The following is a 20,276-nucleotide window of genomic DNA, read 5'->3' as shown; positions in this document are numbered from 1 at the left end:
TCTGTCTGTTATTGGATGATACAAAACATGCACATTTATGTTCATTTGGCCTGAACAAAAGCTTTTTAACCACCTAGGAGGTTGCCACTTAACGCCGAAAAGTTTTACTGCTCAGAAATTGGTCTGTGCTGTTTAATTCAGCAATGTTTCCTTGTGTGAGTAATTTCCTAAAATTCCTGCCCAGTCACTAAACAGCATAAGAACGGAGAACAAACGTAGGTACTCATGAAGTTTAAAAAGGGCTTGATGCCTTATGGCTTCAGCAGATTTCCGCGCAGGAAAAGTGGGAAAAAATGTGATTCTCTGTACTCACACTCATATTCTGTTACAGTGATTTACGTACCAAACCCATTTGTCATGCCACTGCATTCATTCTCTTCTGGGTTTCTCATCTGTTGGGCAAAGCAGTAAAACTATACATGTATCTTCTTAAGAAATACTCCTTATGTTTCATTATTTGCTAAGCGTAGGATATGATTATAATGGCGTTGGCTGGCTGCTGGCTCAGTGGGTAACACTCTTGCCTCGCACCTCCAGGCCTTGGAATTCAAAACCCATCTGCAATATTTGTGTGTTGAGTTTGCATCTTCAGTGCTGTGTGGGCTCCCTCCAGGTACTCCAGTTCCTGTGGTAGCCCATGTGAAGTCCTACGCAAACTTCACCCCCCATGCCCCCTGTCTGAGACAAAGTGAAATAGGCTTGCTAAGTCAGCGCCCCCTCAGACGTCGCCTATAGGATTGATGGGCATTGGTATAAAGACATTCAGTCACAAAAACAGGTCTCTTAGATGCCTAAAGCAGGGCTCTTCAAACTTGGCCCTCGATTCCGAATCCAGGCCGTGTTTTTAGTTCTCCCCGGTAGTTAGTTTAATTATTACTGATCCTGATTGGCCACAGAGGCTTCACACCCAGCCAGAAGGATTGTGATTTGAATGGCTCTGGCCTAAAGCAAAGGGGAGGCAACCTTGATCCTGGAGTGCTAGTATCTGGCATGCTTTCTATCCCACCTGATGAGTTACTATTTGCCTGAGATCAGGCGTGGTTCATCAAAGACCACGTAGAATGGAAAACCTCCTGGATCAGAGTTGCCTTCTCCTGGCATATAGTGTGTGAGTATTTCCCAGTGTACACCCTTTGATGGACTGGCATCTTGTCCCCTGCCTTGTGCCCTACTCTGTCTGGGATCGGCTCCAGATCCCTTCCAACTCTATAACGGATATGTTGCCCAAAGACATTTGAATGGTTGGATAATTTACAGCACTTGCAAATGTGGTCCAGTTATTAGATTACTAACAGGAGATTTATTCAATGGCTGTGTAATTAGGGCCTATCCATCCATTCAGCACATACTGCTGGTCTTCACAGGATCCCTGCAGGTGGCATATTTGCTTTTCTTCTGCATACTGGCACCAGTCGTTCGTGGGTTATTTGCCTGTCGGGCTGTGTGTGGGCAGACAGCACTTTATGAAGAACACACTCTGAGATGCAAGCCCACGGTTATTTTTATTTATTTATTTGTATAGCACTTATTAAAGCCAGACAGCACAAAGTACTTCACATCGTAAGAGGAAGAACCAACAGAGGAATACCATAAAATAAACAGCATGTCAGACCCTGCTCGTTCGACCCTCCTGTCTCCTCCATTGTGTGACAAGCCACGCCTGTTGTTTGTCTTTCCTCTCGTTTCCTGCGCTTGTATTACTCACTCCAGCTGCCTCTCGTTTGCTTCCTTGTTAGTCTTTTATAAAAAGTGCTTCCCAGGCCTGTGTTCCCCAGTCTTGTCATTAACGTTGCTTCTTCTGTTTGCCTATGTGTTCTTCCCTATTTTTGATCCCCCACGATTCAGTTGTTTTCTAATTTGTTCCTTTTTGTAATAAAACCCATTTTGCTTGCCCAATACGCCTGCCCTCGGATCTTCTGTCACAAACAGTGTGACACAGCATTCCAGATATTCAAATAAAGAGAGAAGATTAAAACTAAGATATGAGAAAAATAGGTGACACTTCAGGGCACACAAAAAATGTAGTAGCACTTTCTTACTTAACTTATTAATTAATCAGAAAGTGTTAGTTATATTGTGATCCCATGTTCGTTCATCATTAATCAGTCATAACAGTTCATATATTTTATGCAATTTCTGTATTTGTTCATGAGTAGTACTTGAGTAGTAACTGAGTTACTAAGTTAATTATGCCTCCTCAAGTAAATTGTTACCACAAAATAAGATAAAACATGAAACAAATTAAGAAACAAATGGGTTTATGAAGGCTGAATGATAGAAGTGTGTCCTTGAACAAGCTAATGCGTAGAGGTAAGTGCTTCCAAAGTCTAGGGGCTATCACAGAAAATGTTTAATCACCGTCGGTCTTTAGTCTGGACTTTGGAACGGTCAGGTGACCAGCTGGATGGAAATGCAAAAGCCTCCCAGAACGTACTAAAACCCAGAGCGAATGTAGCAAAATTTCATTCTTGATTTTTACTGCTTTCTAGTGATGGGAAAAGGAGAGAACTTATGATTATGAACTTAAGGTTACGATCTTACCAGGGTTACAGGACACTGCGGTTCCATTTCACCTTTCTTCCAAATTCAGTTCTTTGCTCTTGACACCTGTATTGTTTAACATAATTAAACGCCTGAACAATGCCCTCTGTTGTGTATACAGCACAGGTATGTGTTCCCACTGTTTCCGGTTACGCGGTGCTCAAGCATTTCTTCACCAGGTGTCCCTTAATCCACAGCAATCTCTATTTATATTTCCATGTATCTGTGAAGCCTCTCAACGGCAGCCAATCAACCAGTTGGACAGGATCTTCTAGAAGAACTGCGGGAGGGATCCAGTGCAGGCAGGAAACACACGAGTAGGAAAAAAATGAACATTAAACACCATAGTATTTACTTAGCAGAGACTTTTATCCAAAGCAACATACATTTTTTGAGAGAGTAGTCAGTCCCTGAAGCAATTGGGGGTAAAGGGCCGTATTCAAGGGTCCAGCAGTGACATCACTACTGAGCCTGGGATTTGAATCGGCAAGCTTCCAATCAAAGGCATAGCATAACCTGCTGGGCCAAACCCCGCCCCCATAAAATAAGGATCTCATATAATACATTATAAATACATTCAATGTATTTTTCTATAGGTAAACTATATTGATAGTTTTCCAGATTTAAAAATGAACATATATATTTATGAAATGAACATACATGTAAACAACTAAATGTCCATGCTGAGGGGGGTGCCGTTATTTAAAGAAGCTCACCCTTTTCAGGTGGATGTCATTTAGGGGGAAGCAGTGCGATGCAAGACTTCTGCCACTTGAACCGGCAGAATTTGCGTTGCGTATCTATGCCCTGAGTCTCAAAAAAACACGCAGAAGTACGTCCACAGAAAAAGACGCAGACTTTGCACATCCCAAAAATGCAGACACTCACGCTTCGCACACACAGCAGCGCCACGCCCTCCCCGTGCTGGTGGTAACCCTAAACCCCGGTATTCTCTTGCACTACTGGCCAATCTGGCCCGTCTGGCCCGTCTTCACAAGCAAGTCGTACTCCTCCAAACAGAACCTTTTGTATTGCGTTACTCGCCAGCCCGGCAAACACCATTTTTTCCCAGAGAGCTCACCTCATTTACATTTTCTTGCTCGTTTCGCTCATTGAAACCCGTTCATGCATTTAAACATTTCAGTAAACCACCACGAGCTAAGACTCGTGCCGACAGGCATTACATCCAGGCATATTCTGGTTCCAAAACCAGCAACGTTCCAGTGACCAGGGCCATACTGTTAATTGCTGTAATACCTGCTTCCCCTGAACAGTGAAGATCCAGGGGTGAAACTCACAGTCCTGTTCATACCTTTGATTTTTGCTCCAAAGGAACAGAGGGTTTATGGGTGCTAGTTAAAAAGACAAACCCACATTTAGTCATTCGATGAACTCCAAAGCCCCAAACCTCCACAGGCCCTTCTCCAAAACGAGGGCTGTCACCACCTGGTAGCTGGAGATGTTAGATGGAGCTGGAAACGATCTGCCTAATTTACACATTTTGAAATGCTATTGTGTGTACTACGATAATGCGTCATCCTGATATTCCCTAGGACCCCGGTCCTTTGAGTTTTAAAGAGGTGTACTTTAAGTGCTGTTTGCACATGACCGGGAAACGATCTCTACAGGAATGGAACTGATTCACAAGACAAGGTTATAACGTTTCATATAAAATGCTTATCTTTTGAAAGTTTACGCTTTTTGGCGGTTGGATGCCTGAGGTTTCTCCGTAATGATCATGGTGAATTCTGATGAACATTTTGATTAACAAGGAGTTAAAAACTTTTTTTTCTCGATAAAAACATTTTGCCACTTACACGGTTGTCATAGACATACGATCCCTGATAATGACAATCAGATGCGCCATAATGGCACGACGTAACGGATCACTTAAGAAATGTTGTAGCTGTATGGGGGAGTTGTTATCAAAATCTTGGCCAGACCAAAGTAAATATTTTGCATTGCCAGATATCAACAGATGACATTTGTCAGTGTCATTCGTTTTATTATTGAGTATACTGCTTCCGATTTAATCATGAATTGTTTCGTTATCGCCACGATGTTACACGCAAAACAGCCCGCGGTGCTGCACACACACAGACAATAGAACACATCACAAGACAAGCATTCAGTGACATGCAACGTTAATAATAGAGCAAACATTTTCAAATGAGCTAATCTTTAATATGCTTTATTTGTAGTGTCACGATATTATCAGTGCATTTCACATAATGAGCATGTAACTCCAAGTTACCTATAGACTATTGTCATCATTGTCAGAATAGTTATGGCATATTTTCTACTACTATTAGACCGCGTCATCGTTGGAGTCCAAATAATTAAGTGCGCAAAGTAAAAGTCACAAATGATGTTTATCCCAATAACACCCAAGGAAGTGTGGCGGCAACCAACGCCAAGAGACTGAAGAGTGACAGCAATAACACGAGACAGCGTGGGGTGCTGCAGATCCTCGCGCGACGGCGTTGCAGCTGATTCTGTTCATTGGCAATGGTCGAAGCCGTACTAATTGTATCCTGCTCACTCATAGGTCGTCCCTGGTTACTTATAATAAAAATCTGAGAGTCACAATTGCTTAATTGCCGCCCGGAACAACTGCTTAAAGCAAATCTCACTTGTTGCAGAGCCATCCCGATGGTTGACTGCGTGGGATGCGTTGCCCCGTACTCAGTGGGACCCTGAGTACCAAAATAATTGGATGCAGCCCTGCTTGGATGAATCACAGGCACTTCAAGGGTTTGTCCATCGTCTACAGTTTTTCCGGTCTCCACAAACGGTTGTCCTTTAACAACGAAAGTCATGTGTCTGCAGACGGGACAGATAATATTCTGTCTAGTGATCTGGCTGCCGCCGCCGTTCCCGATGACCAGGGTCTTCACCAAGCAGTCGTGGCAGAAAACGTGCCCGCAGCTGAGAGTCCTCTCTGCGCCCGTGAAGAGCTCGTAGCACACGGGACACTCGATATCCAGATAGTCCTGTTCGTCGGCTTGTCCCTGAGGTAGTCCCATTTTCCGACGATGAACCTTGTATTTTAATAACAGTCTTTCTTACAACGAAGCATCTCAGTACAAGTAAGGGTTTCTCTTCACGCTTAGGTTTTGGTACTTGGATCAGGGTTCTGGTCCCATGCCGTCCCGCACTATTGCGCGCCTCCGCCAAGTTCTTCCCTTCGGACGCCGATTTATAAAGGAAGAGGAAAACCCGCCGCTTAGGGCTGCGCTTTTCCTACCTAGACTCTTGGTTGTCGTTGGAAAAAAAACCTGCCAAACTGGATTTATTATTTGAAAAGGAAGTATAGCTACATCTCTGGTAGGTGGAGAGGGACGAGCATCTTGCAATGGAGTTTCAGATTTTGCTTCGATAGGCGTATGTGGTGATCAGAAGCGGCCAGTTTACCACTGATCTAGCATTTTATCTAGAATCGGGCTATTAATTATTTGTATATTAGGGCCTATTATAGCAACAAAACATTTGTGAACAAATCATTTTTATTTGGCAATTGGCGCTCTTAGACTATTAAGCGAATAGCATTTTAGTCATTGGCCGTTTATTAACCATTTATTATTTATCAATTCATTATTTGCTATATTAAGTCAAAAACGATTTTGTTGTGTTCCTGCTTTTATACTGAGATTGCACATTATAACAGCCATCAGATGCGTCGGTGTTTGGTCATTGTTTACCATCTAGTGGGCGAAAGTGGTAAGTACAGGTTGGCGCCCGTCGCATAGGCGACATAGGCGAATGCTCGGGGCGCCAATTAACTATCCACAGGGGCGTCCGAAATGACGGGGATTTTAAAAGTAGGCTATTTTTTTTACACATACTATTTTAAGACTATAAAACTTTTATTTCGCAATCTTGCAAAAACACAGAATAACATAGGCCCATAGTTACACAGTTCATTAAGTTGCCCCTTTCCCCGGGGTGAGTCATTGACCGTGAAATGTCATAAAAAAACAGACGACGAACATCAGTAGCCCCTAAATTAAAAAATATAGCTATATGGCAGAAAAAACGAGAAACGAGAAAAAGACAGAGGTAGGGTGATAAACGAATAGATTGTTTATGGCATAGTGCTAGTTATTTTGGATAGCGTTCGATAATCTAATAAATAGGCCTAGCTAGTTAATGTAAGTTACTCCCACCTTAAATTCACAAGGGAAAGTTCAAAAGATAATTCGGGTGTTTGGAGAATAACATTTATTATCTTGAGGAATGTCTCTGACGGTACTGAACTACATAATTCTTGAGCTTTCAAGTTCACTTAGCTACCTTGAACACCAATGTTGTTGCCAATCGGCTACTTAAACCATTAACAACAATATTTAAAGCATTCAGGCAAATCCAGTCTAAGTTGTAGACCCAATAAATCTTTCGATGTCGACTATTTTCTTTATTATAGCATTTTGTAAAATACGTATTTATGTTGTATTTATAGGGTGTTTTATGTCAATTGTTTCTCTAATACTGTTTGTGAAGGATTGTTTGTGATTGTGTGTAAAAAAACCCTCAAAGATATAAAACTATGCCGTTCTGTACGAGGCAGTGTATGAATACAATATTTGGTGGTGGAACTGATATCGGCGCCAGCTAAATCTTGCTTAGGGCACCAGATTGGTCAGGGCCGGTACTAGGTGCGATAAATATGCTTCAGCAAGCCCTGTACGGCATAAGGGGTCCCAGGTAACTACAGGCCATGAGAATCGCACAGTACTGTGCCGGTATTACGGGGCTCACACTTTGGACAGATCACCTGCGTGTCTTTAATGCAAATCCTAAACACGTAGAGAATCTGCAAACTCCACACACACACACACACACACACACATTACGTGTGTGAGATTTGAAGACCCTATTCTAGCTGGAGGTTTGAAACCTAACCCACAATAAACATTAGACTATTTTTAACGCATATAACTACAATAACTTTATAAACCGAGACGTCTGACAAATAGCACATTTAGATAATAAAAAACAGCAACTGTGCATCATAAGATGAGGCATGAAACATGACATAGATAGGATTTATAGGAAATAGGAAAGTATCTGTCCAACTCAAGATAAATATAAAATAAAGAAAATAAAAGAGTGGTCGGAGTTTTTCTTTACAAATACTGTTTATGTATGTGAAAAGAGACCATTGATTAAATGAGGAAATACAGTACAAGGGATTATTTGATACACTCAGCAGCCAGGCAGTGATTCTGTACATGCACCGCGGCGATGACGCAATTGCGTGCGGCTGCGTGCGTGTCCGCTGCCTGGCCTGCTGCTGCGGCGCGCGCTTCGCACGGGACCGCGCACGCGTCTCACGGACCGGTGACGGCGAGCCGCCGCATGAAAGAGCCGGGCGTGTGCTGGAAACCGACACGGAGACGCGATCGGGTCGGACATGCTCAGGTACGGGCCGCCTGTTTGACCCGATGTGTACGGTGGTAAATAAAATACGAGCTATATTTAAAGGGAAACTGGCATTATGGGTGACCGGGGAGGGGGATTCAACGACACGATGACAGCCCAGCCGACTCGGGCTGACGTGTCGTCTCCTCGGCGTTAGGCGTGAGAGGCCAGCTGATCGCCGACATAACCGACGATTTCGGCGAAGTCAGACGCACAGTTTGCCTCACCCGGGCTGGGTTTGCCTCAAGAACCGTGGTGCGGCACTGCGCGGCTGGTTCAATGCCCGCTCGGTGGCGGTATGGGGATCTAAAAACGACACGCCGAAGGATGCTCTACTGCCTGGATCCATACTTCTAAAAATGTTTTACACAAACGTTTTTAATTTTTTTAGTACCATGACCGAAATCAGTTTAAGGACATTGCCAAAAGGCTAGCTAGGTGCATTTGGCTAACGTGTTGCATTCTAGTAAATACGAATATTTTTTTCTATCAAAAACGCGTTAATGTTAATGCGCGATGATGTCAGACCGGGTGCTTTAAACAAGCCTTACGGTTTGGGCAGGCACGTCGGAATGATTTATCTGTGTGTGTGTGTTCGCCATTACACGCATGTCTTCCCTCATCCCCTTTTCAGTCCGTTGAGCTGCTGTCATCGCCGTCGATCGGATCGGATCGGGTCACGTATTTGCATGAAAATCATCCCCTTTCCCTTTGGGCATGACAGAGCCCTGCTCTAGGCTAGGAGGGAGGGGAGGGGAGAGGAGAGGAGGGGAGGGGAGGGGAAGGGAAACCCAACGTGTACCAGCCCTTACAGACTGAGCAAACAGCGAGCGATACTCACTCACGCTTCATTCACCCTTAACATTGTTTATTTCACTATCCAGGGATTCATAACTTTCATAACATGAATAGGTGTATTTGTTACGTCTATACCCGCAGTTCCCATTTTTATGTGTTGTTGGGGATCTGTCTGTTTAATGCTCTAATCACTACAATAAGCCCGGTTCCTTTAATTCGGAAGCTGACCTGCCATTGCTGAAATTATAGCTCTGTGTGAGATGGATGTGATCACAGCCCCCCCCCCCCCCATTTCTTTCCCTGAAGAGAATCACATCTAGGCAGACTCCTTAATATGATTCATTAATTTGTCTGTGAAAAATATCGGAATAACCTTCCCCAGTTAGGAGAGCCTGAGTAAAGGTTCACTGGGGCTGACTGGGGCATCCAGATGGCCCTCGGGCTGGCAGATCTTATCCTGGCAGAGCTCCTGGAGCGGATGGACGAGGTGGAATGTGCTGTAGACTGGGGAGGTGCTGCGGCAGGTCCGCCAGCATCCCGGAGTCTGTAGTGTTTCCCTGCAGCGTGGCAGTGGAATCGGCCCCCCCGCCATTTCCGGAAAGCCGCGCTCCCCCCCCCCCCCCCCTGCGTCCACCTGCCATCTGCGTTCCGTCTTATCTTTCACCGTGGATGGGAGTGGCCAAGATGTCTGCTGGGTTTCCTTGGCAACGGCGGCTGCCTCCTCACGTGGTTACGGGTTCAAGTACGTGCCCTACTCCCGGGGTTTCTGGGAAGGCGGAGGATCTCTGTCTTTTCCCCCAAGGAGGGATGGCCGTCTTATATATTGCAATATGCTGTAGGCTGTGTGCTAAACAATTAATTATTTATGTTTTTACGGACATATTTTTAGCCAATGACCCTGATAGCCATGATAACGTGGTCGCCCCAATTTTAAGTGTCTGCGCCCCAAAACTGTCTTTCCTGTGCTGTTCAATGGGGTCAAATCTGTCCCCCTCCCACTCACGTGACCAGCTTCAAACCATAGAGTGCTGTCCCCAGAAGACAATGGGGTCGCCCCTCCTGGATTTCCCGTTTACTTGCACTCTCCTTCCACCCTTTTCCAAGGTGACTGGTTAGATTTGCTGCCATAATATGTGTTGAAAAGCAACCAGTTGAAAAGACAGTCTTATGAGACTGCTTCTTTGCGAATCATGGCTCTGTGATCTGCTAAGCATGCCTTTCTATCCAGTGGGACTGTGTAGAGTTTAAAGAAGAGTTTCTCAGATATGAGAAGACAGAGTTGCCCACACTGCTTACATCAATAGGAAGGAGGGTAGCTTTCGTTTTGCATTATTTTAGTGTAATTTTATTGTTAACTTAAGTCATCAGAGTACAGACATTATTCCAGGTCATATGTAACCGGGTAACCTCAGCGGTTCATAAATAACCCACTGTGCCAATATCCACTTGATTGTCCTCTTGCTCCCCTTTCTGGGTCGGTGTGTCCCTGCCAACACACATTCAGCCCCATCTCCCAAGCTCCGCCCACACTGAAAATCATTGGCCATTGGGACATCATAACAGGAATGACTGACAGGCAGCAAAGACATTCACGTCCTTCACCTATCCAACTCGCACGTTTCTTGGAGTATCTTAACTGAAGACAGTGTACTGGAGAAGCAGGACTGCAGGCTTCAGTGATGGGGTGATGATTGGGATAGGAGGCCCAGCTGGATAATGTGTCTACTTCAAAAAAGTATTTGTTTATTTTTCTTTCTAATACACAAGTCTTGGCTTTCAGTCAAACGCATGTTACCTGGATGCGTAACTAAACATCATCTAAGATCATAGGTGAGGTGTGATTGGTTCGTGTTGTATGGTCCGCCTGCTTTCATTGGTCAAAAGCACTGCAGGGTGAGTCACATGACCATTCTGGCCGAAGGTGCAGGGCGCCTGGCGCATCTGTCGTTGAGACCCCATGCAGTTGCTCGGTTCCAGGTCTTGCCAGAACATTTACAAACGGCGGAGGAGCACAAGTAGTGATCAGAGCCAAGGACCCGGTTCTGGAATTTGGCAGGTTTCGGGGATGCTGTGACAGATTGTGTGCTTTTATATATATATATATATATATATATATATATATATATATATATATATATATATATATATGTATGTATGTATGTATGTATATGTGTATGTATGTATGTATGTGTGTATGTATGTATGTATGTGTGTATGTATGTATGTATGTATATGTGTATATATATATATATATATATATATATATATATATGTGTGTGTGTGTGGTGTATTCTTGTGAATGTGCCTCTCTCCATATATTTGTCTATATATGTTTGTCTATATATGTTTGAACAAAGGTTCCCTTGCCTTGTTGTAACCTCCCTGAAATAACTATGCACGTGTTTGGGTGGGGGGAGGTGCACATGCATGTGCTTAAAACCCCAGCAGGCCCCCAGTGCTTCATCTCCTCAGTCTCTCCTCCTCATCTCCTCTCTTCTTCTCCTCGCAGATTCATCTGCCATGGAAACAGAGACGAAACCAAAATTTTCCTCGAAAGATGAGGAAATCGATTACTGGAAGTCGCTCTCGCTGAAGTACAAGAAAAGGTACAGGAGCTGGTGCTGAGGTCACAGGGGTCTCGCTTCGTCGGGGGAGCGGCGTGTTTTGGTGGCGTCGTTCGTTGTCACTCTCTCTGTGACAAAATTAGGCCAACAGCTCCCTCCGTTATATCCAGAGATGGTAGATATTTTAGTTTTCCTCTGAGCTGTAGGCAATCCTCTTAATCATTTCTGTCGAAATCCCGAATGAGATTTCCCTGCATCCGGGAGGCTATTTTTATGATTCTTGATATTACGTTTTTGAATTTAGTTGGTATCTCCGTTTTCATTATGGCCTGGTTTGCACATGCTAACAAAAATTAGCCCCCTTTATGGCCCCTCCCGCATCTTCCTGTCGCGCCGAACAGCAGATGGACTTAAACACTCCCTAGCAGTCACACAACCCCCACGTTCAGCCCAGGTTAAACCAGCACGCATGGATTTGTGCGAGTTTGCTGTTGGCCTGTATCCGTCCAGATGAGAATAGACACAGTGAGTGACAGATTCACCCTGACACTGCAGCTCCAGGCTGCACGGCTGTAGTCTTTAATAGCACTCAGGATGGTGCTGAAACTCTTCTGTAATGATGATGAAATCGACTACTGGAAGGCTCAGACAGAAGATTAGGCAGTGGCAGCAGTTTGACCTTTAGAAGTGTGGGCAATAGTGGTAGTAACTGAAGATTTGGGGTTGGGGAAGTAGATTTTCTTTCTCGTTAGCCGAAAACCAACTCAATGTCGTAAAACTGGTGATCAGTTGGTGACACAAGCTAAAAGCAGATCTTATGCGTTAGTGGCTGGGGGAATGCAGTGCTGTTCCGTCGCAGGTTCCTGTCGCATAGTCACAGCATTGTGGGATTTCAGGCTCTTGTATTCCAGTGACTGGGAACACCCAGCGCCTGGTCCTTGTGTTTATATAGTCAGGAAATTTCTGTGGACGAACAGAGACCAAGGTTGTTTGTGTTTACAGTAAACAGGATTATTTGTCTGAGCTTTGCCTAGTGCTCAGTGCTGCAGGCTTGGTGCTGAATCTGTAGCCCTATTGTGTTGTAGGCCTCACTTTAAACCATGTTGTTTTCTTAGCATAATTTCCATTGGACCGCACTGTGTACTGTTTATAAACGACACCATTTAAAGAGTTGGGTGGTATTTCAGAAAACAGGACTTTTTCATTAGACAGATAAGCCAAATGTCACTTATCATTCCTCCAATTGGAGTTTTCAAGCTAGGCTTAAGTTATCCAGCTAAGTGGGAAATTCTGCTTTGTGGACTAGGGACCTGGTAAAATTACGACTTGCAGTTGATTACAAAGAACCTACATGTTGCTAATGAGCCAAGAAGAGCCAAGTCTCAAAATAAATATTGTGGAGTTCAGCGATATCCATAGTCACTGCCGTTTCGGAAAGCCGTTTCGATCGAGCTTTGAATCTGTCGAATGTACACCCCCCTCCCCAGTTATCAGGATGCCCAAGAGGAGCTCCTGGAGTTCCAGGAAGGCAGCCGAGAGCTGGAGGCGGAGCTGGAGGCCCAGCTGGGGCAGGCAGAGAACCGCATCCGGGACCTGCAGACGGAAAACCAGAGGCTGAAGGGCGAGGTGGAGACCCTGAAGGTAGGAGTGGGGCACCTTGGGAAACTTATGGATCTGGGTGTCCGTGGGCATCATCGCAAGGGTGCCGGTCCAGGGGACGGATGCTTGTCGCGGCTGAAATATAAGCTTCTGCCTTTCCACTCTGAAGATATTTAAACAGAAATTGTAATATAAAAAGATTTACTAGATTTTTGGCTGCCTACACAGTTGCATTGTGAATTTTCCCAGGTTCGATATATCTTAGGTTCAGCATAGGAATTCAAATATGAGTTTGTTTTGGACTTTCTGAGAGTTTTGCGTAGCTGCGGATTCCACACAGAAAGTTTAGTAACTCACAAATGCATAAAAATCTATGTACAGTGCCTCTCAGTGATATCTACAGCGATCTTGAGTCTCTCATTTTTTGCTCCGCTCCTCTCGCATGCTGGTTTGTGGTTTTTCCAGATCGTGAGGGGCCTGCGCCCCTAACCCCCGCCTTGTGGAAGAGTCAGCTGTACTTTGATATGCACAATGCTTGGGACGAATGTACTTCAGACAAAAGCAACCACTAAATAAGCAAATGTAAATGTTGTATTATTATTTTTGATATAGCATTTATATGGTCAACAAACCCGCCCCTGACCGCCAAAATCATACTCAATTGGCTATATTGGGTCTAACCCTTGCTAAGCCATTAACTGAAGGTGAGTGTGACTCTGGTTGGCCAACCTCATGCCAGTAAGAGGACGGCACTCTGCGAATGAGAGACGTTGGATTACGGCGTAAGATTCATGTCACCTAACACTGGCCCACAGCTGTCCTGGTAGTTGGACGTGTGGTGCTTGAATGGCATGCTTGAGGACCTCTGTAGTAGGATGTTAGGGTCAAAGAGCAGGAATAGATAATCCAGGGTCTCTGGTCAGACATCATGCCCCTTGGCTTTATGCCCCTCCCCCTTCCCGAATCGGCCTCCATCTGTTATCCCCACACACCAAACTTTTTTTGCCATCCATAATTTGTACCAAATCTGAAAAGCATCTTCCTCCAATCAGGGAAGAGGAGCATAGCCTGGATTACTTGCTATGACCTTATTGTTTGCTTTGTCTGCGTCTTAAAAGTTGCTAACATGCTAATTCTCACTCTGTTTACTTCATGGAGTGCTCTTGGAGTCAGTGTCATTTATAGAGTTACATTATGCTGCGTATTACAATTCTACACGTAGGATGATGTTGTACTAAGTATGCAAACCCAACGCAGTGAACATTCACAGCAGCTTCTTCTGAAATCTTTCATCCTGACCGGCTTCCTCTTTGAGCTGGGTCCTTCCTGACCCCGTTTCCTGTCGTCGTGTGTCAGCTTTGCTGACTGACTGCCTTTTAACCACGTTACCGGATAACTAGAGAGATTCATTAACGCGCTTCTTGCGATAGAGTTAATGAGGGATGTTTATCACACTCTAAAGTGTACCGGAGCAATTGCCAGTAAGGACCCCTCTGTTATGCCACGTGAACAAGCTACAGCTTTCACAGGAGTAAAAGTGGGTAAGGCACTCGGATCGATGTTGACTTGCCATTATCCTCAGCGATGTGCGATAAGTCAAGCAGTCATATCTCTGGGCGTCTGTCTGGGATGCTAAAGTTTCCAACAGGACCTTCATGCAGTTTTATAGGGCATCTAAATGGCTTCTCCTGCTTTATATATTTATTCAAGCAGATAGCAGTTACTGACTGCTCAGTCAGACACATTAACTTATTGACTTTGGGGCAATCGAAGGCCTTTATTCGGGGCAGGGAGAGGGGATTTCGGGATGCGTGATGTTTCCTCATGTAGGGCAGATGAGCGTCGGTAAAGCAGAGGTAGAGACCTAATGGGTTCTGGTTTTCTATGAAGGGAGGGGAGGTGGGTTTTTCCGCCTTGCGGTGCAGGGATTGAGGTGGTGGTGTGTGTGTGGGGGGAGGTTTACAGTGTCTCACGCGATTGCCCCCCCCCCTCCCCCGCTCAGGAGAAGCTGGAGCAGCAGTACGCCCAGAGCTACAAGCAGATCTCCATGCTGGAAGACGACCTGGGCCAGACTCGAGGCATCAAGGAGCAGCTCCATAAATACGTACGGGAGCTGGAGCAGGCCAACGACGACCTGGAGAGGGCCAAGAGGTAAGCGCACGCCCCCCGCGCACGCCCCCGCGCACGCCCCCCGCGCACGCCCCCGCGCACGTCCCCACGCACGCCCCCACGCACGCCCCCGCGCACGTCCCCACGCACGCCCCCACGCACGCCCCCGCGCACGTCCCCACGCACGCCCCCACGCACGCCCCCCGCGCACGCCCCCCGCGCACGTCCCCACGCACGCCCCCACGCACGCCCCCGCGCACGCCCCCCGCGCACGTCCCCGCGCACGCCCCCGCGCACGCCCCCCGCGCACGCCCCCGCCGGCCCCAGACGGACTCCGCCGAAACAGCTGGGTCAGCCTCCGGGGTAGATTTAAGACAGACGTACGATTTTTCAGCCTTATCCGTCTGCTACCTCAGGCTAAATCCGACCTGTCAAGGCCATGGAGAATATTTTCAACTTTTTTATTTATAGCTTATCCTTCTTAACTTGGAGTACAGTACGACCATGTGATACCAAAACTCATGAATTGAGTCTTACCTGGAGGGTACGGTCTAGTGTTTGACCGGTGTGACTTTGGATGGTATTGACTCTGTGTGGCTGCTTGCCTGCAAACACACACATTTTTAGTTTTTTCATTTTTATAAAAAAGGTAAAAAAAAAAAAAATGTGCATTTATCATGTTGTGGGGACATTTGGTCCCCACAAGGTAAGGTATACCTGGACCACACACACACACAGGTTTGTAAATATATCTTTGTGGGGACTCTCCATTCATTTCTGTGGGGAAAACTCTAATCCCAACATGACGACCTTAACCCCTACCCAGCCCAAACCTTCTGAGACTATTGGCATTTTCAGTTGTTTTCTTGCGTTCATAGATTTTTGTGGGGACCTGAAATATTGCCTTCATTGCCAGTCTAGCCTTGATGTTTCTTTTGATTTCATCCCAAATCAGGTGACTCCATATAGGTGACTGTGGAGGCCTTGCCATTATTTTGTCCTCTTTAGGATAATTCTGACAAGATATTTACTGTGGTTTTGACCATAAATGTTAAAATGTAGGATGTTAACTTTAGACTGGTAGTGAGTTGAAGTTAGAGAGCAGAAACCATGCTGTAATGTAATTCTCTCTCCCCCCCCCCCCCCCCCCCCCCAGGGCAACGATTGTGTCCCTCGAAGACTTTGAGCAGCGCCTGAACCAGGCCATCGAGAGGAACGCGTTTCTGGAGAGTGAGCTTGACGAGAAGGAGTCGCTCCTGGTATCAGTGCAGAGGTTGAAGGATGAAGCCAGAGGTACCAGCTCGATTCTGCTGCTTTCTAAACCCCAACTGCAGTAGAACCCCCCTCATTTTATTCTGTGAAAGGCAGTGTGAAGTTATAGTTAGAGCTAGAATTAAGGTTACTACTCATAGTAGGGATGGGTTAGGGTTTTATTAGGGGTAGAGCTAGGGTTTGGGTTAGGGTTTGGGTTAGGGTTTGGGTTAGGGTTTGGATTAGGGTTTTGGTTATGGTTAGGGTTTGGATTAGGGTTAGGATGTTTCACTTCATACAGTGAAGTGAATATGAGTCTCCAGATCCGTTCTCCAGCCTACACCCAGAGCACAGAAATGAGATCACAGCAGTGTGCAGACTCTGGTGTTCACTCACGCCAGAATCCACAATATCTGGAGATCAGCAATGAATCTTCTCAGGTTTCATTAATGCGTGAAGATTAGAGAGAGAAAGATCTCGCACGCGTGGGTACAGGACATGGAGGTGTCTACTTGTGGAGCATATGGGGAAGCACATGTGTGGTTGATGGGAGCCAAGAGCTTTACTGGGTCAGTGGGGAGTTTGCAGTGTGCTGGAGGAGATATCCTAGTGCCCTGGAGGGGTCACCAGAGACCACGTGTCTCTCCTCCCACAGACCTGCGGCAGGAGCTTGCCGTGCGGGAGAGGAACACAGACGTGACTAGGATGTCCGCGCCCAGCTCGCCCACCCTGGACATCGATAAGATGGACTCCGCTGTGCAGGCGTCCCTGTCCCTGCCAGCCACGCCCGTGGGCAAGAACATCGAAAATGCCTTCACCAGCTCTAAAGGTGATTCTCCATCCGTTTACAGCTCTCTCTCTCTCTGTTACGCCACATCACCTCCACTGCAGTTTCCTATTGCAATGTGATTAAAGCTTTCTACCCAGCAGAAGAAACTGATGATGTTTTTGGACAGATTTTCTGAAATTTGTCCTCAGAATGATGGTAAAACTCACACACTTGGCACTTGCTAGGTAGCCATGGTATCCAGGGGCCTTTTAATGCACGGGTTTACCCAGACTGAATCCCAGGGGCTTCCACTAAATTGGAAAAAATTGCATAGCTAGCTAAGGTTTTTCTCTATGGCTGAGTATAGATGTTTTAGCAAAACTTAAACTCCCTGCGCTTTAATGTTCATATACAGAATTGAAAGTAAGAAAGAGGCTGATCTTAACCTAGCTGACGATCGATGTAAGAATTGTACGTGCATAACGTGATATTGGAATTAATATTGCATGTCATCCAACTCTGATATACTACAGCCATCTTTCGAATTCAGTACAAAATTCTCCGCCTTGCCTGGTGATGTCATTCGGTGCTGGTTATTGCGTTGGTGGAAAACCAACATCTTGAAGTAGTGTTCTTTTAGGTACTTTCCTGAAGTTCCATAAGTACGGTACCAGGTGCGGTGGACATGCGCCTCTAGAGATGCTGTCAGCCCTATATTTTACGTAATCCTCACGTATTGGAAAATCGAAATGCTGTGACCCATTTTCCTCTCACACCGGAAGAGAAATGTCCCTATTTTCGTGTCCAAACCAAAATACAATTTAATGTAGACCACATGACCAATTGCTGCCCCCACTATCTTATCGGTAATGACAAACCCTGGAGTCTCTGGCCATTGATGCGCCTCTGGTGATCTGTACGATTATATCCGCGTTCTGGCTGTATCCAGTCAGCAGGTTACGCTCGTGCACTAAGGGCTGTCCCCAGTATTGTTTGTCACCCGGCCCGTCCTCAGTTACGCCTTATTCTCCCTTGGTTCCCCAGCGCTCTCCAACGGCTTTAGCAACTCCCCACTGACACCGTCGGCACGGATCTCCGCCCTCAATATCGTCAGTGACCTCCTGAGAAAAGTGGGGGTAAGTGTCCATAGGGGAGAGGGTGGGGTCGATTCCCCGGGTCTCGGTGAGCCTCCTTCTTCCTGGGCCCTCCTACATGGCAGTCAAGCCACGCCCTCCTGTGCCACAGGCCCTGGAGTCCAAGCTGGCCGCTTACAGGAACTTCACCAAGGACCAAGCGGCGCGGAAGGCGTACAGCACGGGCAACGGCAGCCTGTTCAACAGCAATGCCACCAAGTTCTCCCACTCGCTCCACACCACCTACTTCGACAAAGCGTGAGTGAGTCCATTCCAGTCGGGGGTCCTTTAAGGGTCCTGCAATGGGTGTCTTTCGAGGTGCCCGACTTCGGTGTGTTTAGAGTCTCTCTTTTGATCCAGGACGGTGAACGGGCTGGACTCTGGCTCCCTGACTGCCATCACCTCTGCCCCGAGGACAGCGTCCCCACCTGGGCTTCTGCCGCTCAGCGTCTGACCCCCAGAGGAGATGGTGGGAGAGAGAGGGCTGTGTGAGTGTGTGTGCCCACGTTTGTGTGTATTTCTGTGTTTAAAGACCAGAGGGGACTAGCAGTGCTCGTCACGGCCTTCCTGTGTACACACCTGGGTCGAGCCCACGTCTCACTAAGCCTCTATGCTTGGCAAAGCCTGTCAGTATCTTTGAGGACTTCAGTCTGCACTGATATCCTTCATTTCCGAGAAAGCCACTGAAAACATAATCCTGTAAAAAGATCCTCTTTGACCACATTGCCTCACTTTCTTATTTATGGCTGTTTTTTACAGTATTAAAAATTAATTTATTTTTTTCCCATTAGCGTATGTAGTGAGTAGTGTATTTTTTTTGTGTGTATGTTTGTGCGCACTTTGCACGTCCGGCTGTCTGATATAAAGGAATAGGCCCCAGAGTTTGTAACCGGGCATGTGGTTGTGTTCCACATAGTGCTATTGGATCAGTCAGCGAGGAGGAGTAACTAAAACACAGCGGGCACAGGTCAGGACGGCACAGGGCTATGACGTGTCATAACCGGCAAGGGTCCAAACGATCCTTTTTTTTGTTCGGTTTTCGGCTGTTGATCTTCTGGTCCCTTCCTGGTCTTGTACACCAGTACTTATGGGTGATGAAGTAGGACCAGGCGGTGGTGATGGAGCGATTCCTCGTGCCCACACGGCGGTAACAGTTTGGTTTCTGAAATTCGTTTCCATGCAGTGACGGCGATCACATCAGTATGCAGTGAGCCGGCGGGGTCGTCTTCATCGTATAATTGTTGGCTTCTCATGCGTTAGGTGCCTCTTTCGTTCAGCTGGTTTCAGTTTCAGGTGCTTCCTGTTTGGGTTTTGTTCCTGCATTCTTCACATTCCTTAATTCACACAGAGGGGCTCACTTGTCTTTTGTCCCAACCCTCCCCCCCTTATGTTAAACATGGAGTAACAGCTGTCGAAATCCCGAGTTTGATGGACAGGACAGTATGAGGGATCTGGTGCATGTTCTGTGTATCCTAAAGGCCTTTGCTACAAGGCATTTCACAATTTTGTGAATTTGTAGTTGTGTTACAGGAAAACTGACATTTCAGTTATGTTTTGAATTATGGCGCCACAAATGCTACACATATAGTTCATAGAACCAGATAATTCCAGAAGCACTTTGCGAGCAGTGTACGATCATGAAGATATGGGTTAATTTTGTTTTTTGAGAAATCAGAAGGCAGATGTTGACCTATCCCACATACTTGTTTTTTCCTCCTGAACTGGATTGTTTGGCAATATTTCCTGGTGCATTTCAGTCCCGTATGCTGTCACGCAGCGACATTTCAGTCCGAATGAATATGTTAACATGGCTCTCATACCATGTAGTGCCGTCCATTCGGCTTGTAAATATTGTCACTCTGTCCAAGCCATTTGTAAATACCAAGAAGTCTATGTCAAATACTCTATGGCATGCATTCAGAGGCGTTTATAATGTAAAGTATATGGTTTAAGATCTTGTATTATGTAGAATCGGTTGTTTAAGCTGTTAAAATATGATAATAAAGATATTTAAAAAGCAGGGAATTTAGCCTGGATTTTATTGGAATGTTTTCTGACAGCAGTGATCTTTCATTTTTGTAGGTCTACCTG

At 45.9% G+C, this 20,276-nt stretch overlaps 2 protein-coding genes across 2 annotated transcripts; one reads left to right on the top strand and one right to left on the bottom strand.

Moving 5' to 3' along the window:
* Nucleotides 1–4,567: 4,567 nt before the first annotated feature.
* On the bottom strand, nucleotides 4,568–5,826 carry LOC125717617 (RING finger protein 222). Its single transcript, XM_048990761.1, has one exon. The coding sequence runs from the start codon at nucleotides 5,565–5,567 to the stop codon at nucleotides 4,914–4,916; it is 654 nt and encodes a 217-aa protein (XP_048846718.1). The 5' UTR covers nucleotides 5,568–5,826; the 3' UTR covers nucleotides 4,568–4,913.
* A 2,007-nt stretch (nucleotides 5,827–7,833) lies between these two features.
* LOC125717590 (nuclear distribution protein nudE-like 1-B) lies at nucleotides 7,834–20,205 on the top strand. The gene is made up of 9 exons (XM_048990715.1): nucleotides 7,834–7,962; nucleotides 11,270–11,366; nucleotides 12,812–12,965; nucleotides 14,926–15,074; nucleotides 16,189–16,325; nucleotides 16,939–17,112; nucleotides 18,097–18,188; nucleotides 18,298–18,443; nucleotides 18,546–20,205. Exons 2-9 carry the CDS (start codon nucleotides 11,281–11,283, stop codon nucleotides 18,637–18,639), a joined length of 1,032 nt encoding a protein of 343 aa, XP_048846672.1. The 5' UTR covers nucleotides 7,834–7,962; nucleotides 11,270–11,280; the 3' UTR covers nucleotides 18,640–20,205.
* The last annotated feature ends 71 nt before the right edge of the window (nucleotides 20,206–20,276 follow it).

Source organism: Brienomyrus brachyistius, chromosome 22 (assembly GCF_023856365.1).
Source record: "Brienomyrus brachyistius isolate T26 chromosome 22, BBRACH_0.4, whole genome shotgun sequence".
Taxonomy (NCBI): domain Eukaryota; kingdom Metazoa; phylum Chordata; class Actinopteri; order Osteoglossiformes; family Mormyridae; genus Brienomyrus; species Brienomyrus brachyistius.
This window is presented reverse-complemented; position numbering and strand designations above follow the sequence as displayed.